The 11,081-nt window shown below is 41.5% G+C and overlaps 1 protein-coding gene across 1 annotated transcript in view; it reads left to right on the forward strand.

Annotated features, from left to right (window-relative positions):
• Positions 1 to 9,892, forward strand: part of LOC128684309 (uncharacterized) — an 80,408-nt gene extending 70,516 nt beyond the window's left edge. Inside the window, exons 3-4 of the mRNA XM_053770476.2 lie at positions 5,270 to 5,455; positions 8,397 to 9,892. Coding sequence (XP_053626451.1) covers positions 5,270 to 5,455; positions 8,397 to 8,528 — 318 coding nt within the window. The 3' untranslated portion in view covers positions 8,529 to 9,892. The remainder of the gene's footprint in view (positions 1 to 5,269; positions 5,456 to 8,396) is intronic.
• The last annotated feature ends 1,189 nt before the right edge of the window (positions 9,893 to 11,081 follow it).

Consider the following 11,081-nt stretch of genomic DNA (forward strand, 5'->3'; position numbering starts at 1 on the left):
CTTGATGATATCTTAGCGTGTTAGATCCTGTGTTGCCAAGGTGACTCCTGGATTGTCATCACACATGTGACTTATGACATCACCTTGACATTCAGCAAATTACGACGTGGTTGACCACAGGCGATCTCAATGGTATATACAATAAAATAATTATCTCATTGTATATATGCAGAGATTTACCTTTTGTATATACATAACTCAGCGCACACTGACTGAAAGTTTACACTTAATAATAACCATTAAACATTTAATGATAAACAAGGCAGCGTTGTTGTGTTAACGAGAATGAAATATGTCTAACCTTTATCTTCCTGGATTAGAGCCAACAATTTTAATATTTATTTTACAAGCACAATATGCACAACAATTTTTTTTTTGACATATTTATGTTTGCTTCTCAGAAGACACAAGGTTACATGCATCGAGAGATGTATATTTCAGTGTATATACACTCAGAGCTTACCTTAATCCCCTCCCCCTTTATTAAGGGGATTAAGTATCCCTAAGGGTGGTGTCCAGGTTATAAACAGTCGTCTATCAATGTGTATACAATGAGGGTTGTATCCCTTAGAGCAGTGGTTCCCAAACTGGGGGTAAATTACCCCCTGGGGGTAATTTAACCATTTTTGGGGGGTAATGGAGGGGTGACAGAAAAAAAGTTATGAATTCTGAAAATCAAGAAAACAATACGGTACCCGGTATGAGGATTATTGTTAACTTTGTCTTAGTATATAAAGTTGTAAAGAAACCTATTATAAGTAAGTAATAAAGTTAAACCAAATAACAATAAACATCAAAAACTAATATACAGTTTTAGAAAAGAAGAAATATATAGCTAAGTGTGTGAAAACCCAAAAGTATTTTGACAAGTATGCTTCAGGACAAAAGTCACTCAGTAGCCCAGATCGACCTGTCCAGTACGCATCACTCACTTCCTGAGGCTGCCTCTATTTCACACTGTCAGTTTATCTGTGAGCATCAGCCGAGGTAGACATAAGCTGGTATGACTTAAGAAATCGTAATGACACGATTGCAAATAAACCATACCCCCGGCCGGGATTGAACCCGCGGTCATAGAGTCTCAAAACTCCAGCCCGTCGCGCTAACCACTAGACCAGCTAGCCACAATAAGATTCATCCAACTAGGTATATTTCTACACCATAGGAAGGTTAGCACAGGCACCTCTGTGACCACAAATGCAAGTTTTTTACAGACGAATCTCCAGCTAGCGTGGCCGTGACGAACTCTAGCTCAAGTCCCTTCACTGCCGTCAACATGACTTAAGAAATCGTAATGTCACGGCCACGCTAGCTGGAGATTCGTCTGTAAAAACTTGCATTTGTGGTCACAGAGGTGCCTGTGCTAACCTTCCTATGGTGTAGAAATATACCTAGTTGGATGAATCTTATTGTGGCTAGCTGGTCTAGTGGTTAGCGCGACGGGCTGGAGTTTTGAGACTCTATGACCGCGGGTTCAATCCCGGCCGGGGGTATGGTTTATTTGCAATCGTGTCATTACGATTTCTTAAGTCATGTTGACGGCAGTGAAGGGACTTGAGCTAGAGTTCGTCACGGCCACGCTAGCTGGAGATTCGTCTGTAAAAACTTGCATTTGTGGTCACAGAGGTGCCTGTGCTAACCTTCCTATGGTGTAGAAATATACCTAGTTGGATGAATCTTATTGTGGCTAGCTGGTCTAGTGGTTAGCGCGACGGGCTGGAGTTTTGAGACTCTATGACCGCGGGTTCAATCCCGGCCGGGGGTATGGTTCATAAGCTGGTATGTGTGTGTACTGCCCTGTGCAGTATATAGTTAGTATTTACCCACTGTTACTGTGAATTTGTAGCTATTATTAATTTTATATATATAATGTATGTGTGGTTCTTACGTTTTCAATGGTTTTGCTAGGATTAGCAGAGTATGCGAGGCTGTATACGTTCACGTTTAGCCATATATATCAATAATAACAACATTTTGTGAAAGGGGTAACATGCTTTATGTGGCATGTTAAATTGGGTAACAAGCTGAAAAAGTTTGGGAACCACTGCCTTACAGTATATTCAGTGAAAATTTACTTTAATTCCTATTGTAGGAGTTAAATTACCTTGTGTTGTGGTGCCCAGGTGACTAAGGGCTTTATAATGACCTTGTAAAGTGGACAGTCACGCAAGTGCGTACAAATGGCACGCTGGCATATACAAATACTTACACAAGGTGGACAGAGGCAGGATGTTCAAGAGAGGGGACACAGAAACAAGGGGTCACCATTGGAAGTTGAAGACTCAGATAAGTCAAAGAGATGTTAAGAAGTATTTCTTTAGCCACAGAGTTGTCAGGAAGTGGAACAGTCTGGAAACTGAGGTAGTGGAGGCAGGAACCATACATAGTTTTAAGACGAGGTATGATAAAGCTCATAGAGCAGGGAGAGAGAGGACCTAGTAGCGATCAGTGAAGATACAGGGCCAGGAGCTATGTCTCGACCCCTGCAAATAGGTGAAACACACACACACAATGCACGGTGTGTAACTCTTAGTGTGCATACAATGAGAGCTAACCTTAAAATCTACTTTAGAGATTAAATATAACAGATTACTACAGTAATCATCGCCGAAGAAACCTCTGATTGAACCTTGATAAGAAATTTACAAGGAAGCAGAAGTCATTTTTTCACATTTCCACTTATTCCGTCTGTAAACATTTTGTATAATATCACAAAGTGTGTGCAGATTATGTCTGCGTCTTCAAGTTCCTTCCTGCACGTCAGAAATCATGTCTCGATGGTCCAGCAGTGGCAGTAATTCTTACTATGCTCTTAATGATCCTTTAATTACGTCTGCAGTTCAGCTGATTAAAAACATTGTCAGATTTATATATTGAGAGTGATATGAAAAGTCATGGAAACGTCGTTAAATGACGTATAAAAGCATGCACGTACGTCGAGACATCACGCAACACTACGCGTGTGTTCTTCCTTCACGTCCTGCTCACATGGTGTCTTACAAAAGCAATTACGATGCCTACATACCGGAGGTGTATGTGGGTTGACCTGGCTAGCGCCACACATTCATCTCAACGACCGCTGACTGCCCTTTCCTAACCCACTGATCTCCCACGTGTTGTGGAAGACTGGCTGTTGTGACGATGATCGTCTGAGATTTTTCATGACTGCATCATCGAGGTCCATGAAAATATTAAAGTTATTGCCGGAGGGATGGTTCAGCAAGGCAGTATAAATATTAAGTGTGAAGGGAAAGTGGCGCTGGGGTGAGATTTTTATTTATTTTTATTTAACAGGTGGGGGTGAGAATGAAGGAGGCTGGGAATGGGGGGTTGGGGACGTGGGAGGTAGAATATAGAGGGAGAGAGAGAGAGAGAGAGAGAGAGAGAGAGAGAGAGAGAGAGAGAGAGAGAGAGAGGGAGAGAGGAGAGAGAGAGAGAGAGAGAGAGAGAGAGAGAGAGGGAGAGTGAGAGAGAGAGAGAGAGAGAGAGAGAGAGAGAGAGAACATGGGAAAAACATAGCAGAAGACTCTGAACACCACACCAACATTACCTACTTAAGAGAGAGCTGTCTACTTCTCCCTAGGTTAAGAGGTACCGTGTAATATCCAGGGAGAGGGGAAAGGTAATTGTTGCTGGGAATGGAAGGTGGGATAAGCTGCTTAGAGTCCACGAGTGTGGGTCACAAGAACAGGCACTTGGAGAGTGCCAATAATGACATAAGCTGCCCCCTCTCCCTTCTGAAGGACATTCTTAGGAATCCGGTAAGTCAGGAAAAACGTACTATTTACATTGATATTTACCTTGGGCGTTTTAGCAAACTCAAAAAATTACATTCACTAAGATCCTAAATATTTCTTATTAAAGCACTTATTTACGAAATAAGAATGAAATGAAATCGACTAAAAAACTTCGAGTGCATAATGTGTAACAGAAATATTTTGTAAAGCCTACTAGAAAAGCATTTCAATGTCAGGTTATTAATCTACATGTTAAACTAAGATAGCGAGGTATTTGTGTGAAAGATGCTAGGCGGAGGCAGTATCCTAAGACAGAATCTGGATACCATAAACAAACTTAAAGAACACTGTATCAACATCACGAATCCAAGACTTTGATTACACTGTATCAACATCACGAGTCAAAGACTTAAAAAACACTGTATCAACACAGGTCCAAGAGTTAAAGAACACTGTATCAACATAGGTCCAAGACTTAAGGAACACTGTATCAACACAGGTCCAAGACTTAAAGAACACTGTATCAACACAGGTCCAAGACTTAAAAAACACTGTAACAACATCACGAATCCAAGACTTTGATTACACTGTATCAACATCACGAGTCAAAGACTTAAAAAACACTGTATCAACATAGGTTCAAGACTTAAAAAAACACTGTATCAACACAGATCCAAGACTTAAAAAACACTGTATCAGCATCACGAATCCAAGACTTGGATTACACAAATGGAAGCCTCATAATAATTTAAAAAAAAAATTAGTAACGTGTAGTCTTGAGGGAAGAACTCGTAAATAGTGTACCAGGTGATGGATCAGCAGGACTGTGATAGTTATGTGATCCTGCGGTCCAGCCAGCATCGATAGCTAGCTTCTTTAGATGGTTACCGGGGAAGCCTGACCTCAGGTCACCGGTAAAAAGACAAATTTAATCGTACGACTGCGGTGAACGACGCCAGTCCTGTACTCTATTTCAGCCTCTGAGAGAGAGGAAATTAACACTTGACAAACTTTCGGAAGCGGAGAAATTCTAAGCCATGGAAAGCCAGTCCTAAGAAAGTAAATAAACTTTGCAATCTCCAATTGTAAAATAAATTCCACAACACCTAAAAAGTCTTAAAATTATCGTTTGTTTCACAGTTAACGTATGAGCAATAATATGGCATAGAAACCACATTTAAAACCTCTAGCAGTCCAATTCTACCGTATTTTTTTGTAATATCTGCCAGCTGAGCGCCAGACAGACGCACTACAGAACTGTTAAAAAACTGACAGGTAGATTGAATGAGATCACTGAGCATCACCTAGGTACCTTTATTGTGGAAACGTGTCGGCAACCAGTGACTTTATCGACCCAATACAGAAAAAATGTTTTTTACAATATATGTAGTGCAAATGTACTTGTTTCATCTGGTCATCCGAAAACATAGGAAAGCCAATTTTCTCCCCTCACAGTTTCTTTCTCTCTTTCCCCACAGCATAATTTCTCTCGGTCTAATGTTCCTCTCACACCTCTTTCCACTTCCTCCCAGATCCACTGGAACCGTGGCTGGGGAGCCGGAGGCTCTATGGGCAAGCGGTCTTCGTCTCCTGTAGCGGTTGGAGCACCCTCGCTCCTGGCGGAGACTCCAGCAGGAGATCTTAACGATCTGGGCCTCAACCCTGATTGTAGCCTCGATATGAACTACATCTCCAACCTCCTCGCCAAGATCATTGAGGTGAGGCTCCCTGCCACCTTCCCTCGGTTCTCTGACTCTGAGTGTTGTCCCGAGGCAGTAACAACACAGACTTCACGAGGCCTGACACTATCATCTGACTCTGACAGTGTTGTCCAGAGGCAGTGACAACACAGACTGCACGAGACCTGACACTGTCATCTGACCCTGACAGTGTTGTCCCGAAGCAGTGACAACACAGACTGCACGAGGCTTGACACTATCATCTGACTCTGTACATCTCTGGTAAAAGTCCTGAATTATGCAAGCTGTGAGCCGCTCACACAGGGGAATTTTCTCTTTCTAGATCTACTGCATCATGAAACCCGAGTTTGCTGCTACGCTCTCGGCACGCTGTTTCAACGTAATCTAGAATTCAGACTCGTTAAAGTTGGCGTCTCTCAATAGGATTTGAGGAAAAAGTCGACGCACCTCCAGTGAGAATAAAATCGTCGTAGACAGGCTTAAAATTATTGAATGTGGCTACTTTACATTGACACTGTACAGGAATTGCTATCTTTACATTTATTATTGTTATATTTAGAGGTAGCTCTGAAACCATAGGCATCATACAGTACCTTGGGGAATGTGAGGCAATCAGGTTCGATCCAAGGAAAAGAGGAAAAGTCCAATTCCTTAGATCAAGAAACCTCACTTGAAGGGATTACCTTTACAATTATCTTTATATAACTGCAGCAGATCCTGCAGATTTATGTCAGATACTACCAGTTTAAGTTATAACCTCCTTACATTGTTTACAACTGTTAGTGGTAATAATTATATATGGCTAAAGTGTAGCAGACTAAATTAAAGTGCCGAAGAGTCTTTACCTTTCTGTCCATATAGACTTTACACAATGTTTTCTCTCCTGGTGTAGCTATACCAACCTGGCATATACACGTATGTAGACAAATAGTTCAGAGAAGTGATAGGATGATGAATTAGACATTTATATAACACTTGGGTATTTTTATTGTGGCCTCAACCTGGGGGACTGATTATCCCAAACTCCTTCTGATCTTCAACCATCCTTCTCTGTACTGGGCTGAGGAAGCCACTGGTTGGCGAAATAGTTTCCACAATAAACTTACCCAAGTGTTGCACAGGTGTCTAATTCATCGTATACAGATAAACTTAAACTAATCTTTACCATTAACGTTTCTTGTGTTTCCATATTTCTTAACATAAACGTTTCATTTGATGCAACTTTACTGTAATATTCTGCAGCTTCATCATTTACTAATGTACTTCCTTCGCTGAATTCTTCCTCGAGAGTTTGAATTTTCATTTTTCTTGTAATCTACTGAAATATTTTTCCAGACTTCTAGTGTGTTTCCTGTTGTTGGGTTCCTGTCATATCACTGACTCTTTCTCAGTCTCTCTTATGTTAACATAGGATGGTATCCATACTAACGTATATACAGTAACGGGCCATCTTAGGATTAAGACTTGTGTCAGAAAATACTTGTCCTCTTTCCTAACGAATAAAGCAAGAGTATACTAACTTTATCAGTCTTTTGTTATTTTATATTTTAGCATCATTTTTCATATCGTCTACGCTGTATACCACTTAAACTCTTCATTCTATCAAATCATATCAAATCAAATCAAATTTTATTTCTTTGCAAATAGTTCATTGAGACTATGTATTTACAATAATGAGTTGTAGTGCAAAGAGAGCCACTATCATGCCTAGGTATTATGGGTAGACTTAATTTAATGGCTTACTGACTACTTAATACTAAAGAAATTTATCGTAGTTTAAGTTGTACAATAGTTCTATTAATTATAAATGAATCTAATTTATATAAACGAAAGGATATATTTATATTACTTTCAAAACTGCTTTTTATGAAACATGATTCAATTATATTCCTGTCGTCAATGGACAATAGGTTCAACAGTAGGTATTGAAATTATATTATGGGAATATAAAATTGTGATTTGCTAAAAGTAGTTTGCAGTATGAGAATGCTACAACTGGGTGTAGGGCAGCACCGTTTCGGGTAGGTATTTATACTACTATGTAGTATTAGTCAGTGTATGAACTAGGGCGTCTAGTCTTGAAGTTTTAAGATTTAAGTAATTGGGAAATTCTTTGGTAAAGTTAAATATTGAGTATTGAGTATTTAGTCTAGGATGAGTAAGTGGCTTTTGAGGAAAGTCTTAAATTGATTTTCAGACCGGGTTACTTTAGTATTTTCTGGTAAAGAATTCCAAATTTTGGGGCCCTTTATGTGCATAGAGTTTTTACACAGTGTGATATGGACACGAGGTATATCAAAAAGTGAACTGTGTCTTGTGTTATGGTCGTGTGTCCTGTTAAGGTTGGTGAGGAGAAGTTTGAGTGGAGAGTTTATATTTGAGTGTGGTGTTCTATGTATGTAGTAGGCACATGAATAAGAATGGATGTTGTTCATGGTGAGCAGATTTAGACTTCTGAATATTGGTGGAGTATGATGTCTGGACTGGGAATTTGTTATCATTCTGACTGCTGCCTTTTGCTAGGTTATTAGTGGTTTTAGGTGATTTAATGTTGTTGATCCCTATGCACAAATTCCATATGTGAGATAAGGGTAGATGAGTGAATGATACAGTGCCAGGAGAGCTGATTGTGGAACATAGTACAGTATCTTTGATAGTATGCCTACTGTCTTAGAGATTTTCTTGTAAATTTGTTGTATATGTGTCTGGAATTTAATTAAGGCTACTGTCAAGGTGGATTCCAATTAATTTTCCCTCTGTGAGTCTTGTGATGGGTGATCGTTTAACGTTATATTAAGTGGAACATTAACCTCACACATTTCTTTCGCTCAAAGTGAGAAAACCTTCTATATCTTTTCCTGCAGATCTTTGTAATTATTCGCATTTCTTTACCTCATATCGACATAACCTCCCTGTTCCCTGCAGAATCAAGCAACCTCTAAGATTTTCTTCCCTGCAGAGCGAGGTGTCAAGGGTGGCGGCGTGCGAGGTGCGAGGTCGCTCTTCTGCGGATATGGGTGGTGAAGCAGACCAGATGAGTCGCTACCCATGGTGGATGGCGGTGAGGAAGGTGCCCACAAGTGATCAGTGATGCCTCCATAACCAGCCCACAACACCACAAGATCCTCGATCTCTCTTCTCTCTTCCACAAGCCTTTCTGACGCTGCTGCATCCCCGGTCTCATCACCTGCTGCTACACTTACTTATGAGGACTGATAACCTCCACACATTGTGATATATACCAATTTTGGCATTTGTGTTCTAGGTTTATTCACTAAGCGTATTGAAAGGCCCATCCCTGTGGCTCATAGAACGGCTGAGTCACAAAGCATCAACTTGAGAATCCTCCCTGCTTTATGCTAAGAAAATATATATAACAGGGAGGGACCAGGCAGGTGGAGACCACTATATAAGACTGAGTGCTGACACTTTACATTACCTACGGACTGCATCTGAATACTATTTATGCTGTTTCCAAAGAAATTTGTGTTTTTGAAGGCTGTGTCAGATTTAAATTATATATATTTATCTTAAAAGGTTAATAAATAAATATAAAGTTTGTGTCTGATGATTAAACAAGCATGAAGTCTTTGTTTGGTATAATTTGTGACATATTACAAGATGATATAACCCTAGCAATATTATCGATATATATTTAATGAATGAAAACACGCACTGAACTGTTCAAAATACATTAACTTACAGCCCCACACACAACGTAGAGCCTCACTATTGTTCAACACTATCCTACGGTTCCCCATGATACATTATTGTCCAGCAAACACTAGTTTATTCCTCCACACACCAGAACACACTACTACACGATACACAGATTTTTTATCGTAAATTATTCCCTGCACTGTATATTCTACACCTCCCATACCGTCTCCATCCACCTTCCTCTTTCTCTCTCTCTCACACACAATATTAACATACTATACTGTTTTAATCTAAGACAATAATTACTCAACCTTGTCACTTGGGGGGTCTCGCAAAACAACGTAAATATTTTACTGTTAAACAGTATTACGACTGTTTAATGATCTGCATCTTGTCTATGTTAATTATTAATAACTAATAAGCAAAAAATATATAAAACGGGTTATAGAAACAAGTTTAGTTGACTAATGATTTCCAAGTGGAAAGATAACCCGGAGTAGAAGTTTAGAAATTAAACTTACGAGTTATAAGGACAAGGTTTAGAGCTCAGTGCTCAAGAACGTTGCCAAAACACTAGGAAACACTCGAGCCTGGAGATTAAGTCAGTATCTGGTTCCTTGATATGATGTATCTTAGGCGACGACAGGAAGGCGTCCCTCGGACACTGACCCAGTCTCGCTATGTCATTTCATTCTGCATTGGTGAGGTTGGATGCAGTACGGAATGTGGAGCATCGCGCGTGTGCACCTGCCTGGCACACCTGGAATCATTATTAATAAAATCAAGAGTGCTGGTGACGTGGTTGTAATTATCCTTCTGTCTAATTACTGTGCAGAAACTGTATAATATTATTGTCTTTTGTTTTTAATTGGGGTGGAAACTGTAGCATTGGTAAGCAAGTGGCTAGTTTTAGTTTAATATGTTTATTATGCACCCCATACCCATCCTGTGGGTGGTAGTCACCCCATACCCATCCTGTGGGCGGTAGTCACCCCATACCTATCCTGTGGGCGGTAGTCACCCCATACCTATCCTGTGGGGGTAGTCACCCCATACCCATCCTGTGGGCGGTAGTCACCCCATACCCATCCTGTGGGCGGTAGTCACCCCATACCTATCTTGTGGGCGGTAGTCACCCCATACCCATCCTGTGGGGGTAGTCACCCCATACCCATCCTGTGGGCGGTAGTCACCCCATACCCATCCTGTGGGCGGTAGTCACCCCATACCTATCCTGTGGGCGGTAGTCACCCCATACCCATCCTGTGGGCGGTAGTCACCCCATACCCATCCTGTGGGCGGTAGTCACCCCATACCCATCCTGTGGGCGGTAGTCACCCCATACCTATCCTGTGGGCGGTAGTCACCCCATACCCATCCTGAGGGCGGTAGTCACCCCATACCCATCCTGTGGGCGGTAGTCACCCCATACCCATCCTGTGGGCGGTAGTCACCCCATACCCATCCTGTGGGCGGTAGTCACCCCATACCCATCCTGTGGGCGGTAGTCACCCCATACCCATCCTGAGGGCGGTAGTCACCCCATACCCATCCTGTGGGCGGTAGTCACCCCATACCCATCCTGTGGGCGGTAGTCACCCCATACCCATCCTGTGGGCGGTAGTCACCCCATACCCATCCTGAGGGCGGTAGTCACCCCATACCCATCCTGTGGGCGGTAGTCACCCCATACCCATCCTGTGGGCGGTAGTCACCCCATACCCATCCTGTGGGCGGTAGTCACCCCATACCCATCCTGTGGGCGGTAGTCACCCCATACCCATCCTGTGGGCAGTAGTCAAAAGATTACAGAGGTACATAATGGGTCCAGGGACTGGACCCCAAAGTTTTAATAGCTGAACTAGATACAAAGGTAATGAAGCCACAAGTTACAAAGGTAATGAATCATTAACTAATGGAAGAAAGGCTACCTTAACTCCTCTGTCATATTCCATCACACAGGATGGGTCTCAAACATCAAGTG

Source organism: Cherax quadricarinatus, chromosome 4 (genome assembly GCF_038502225.1).
Source record: "Cherax quadricarinatus isolate ZL_2023a chromosome 4, ASM3850222v1, whole genome shotgun sequence".
NCBI lineage: Eukaryota > Metazoa > Arthropoda > Malacostraca > Decapoda > Parastacidae > Cherax > Cherax quadricarinatus.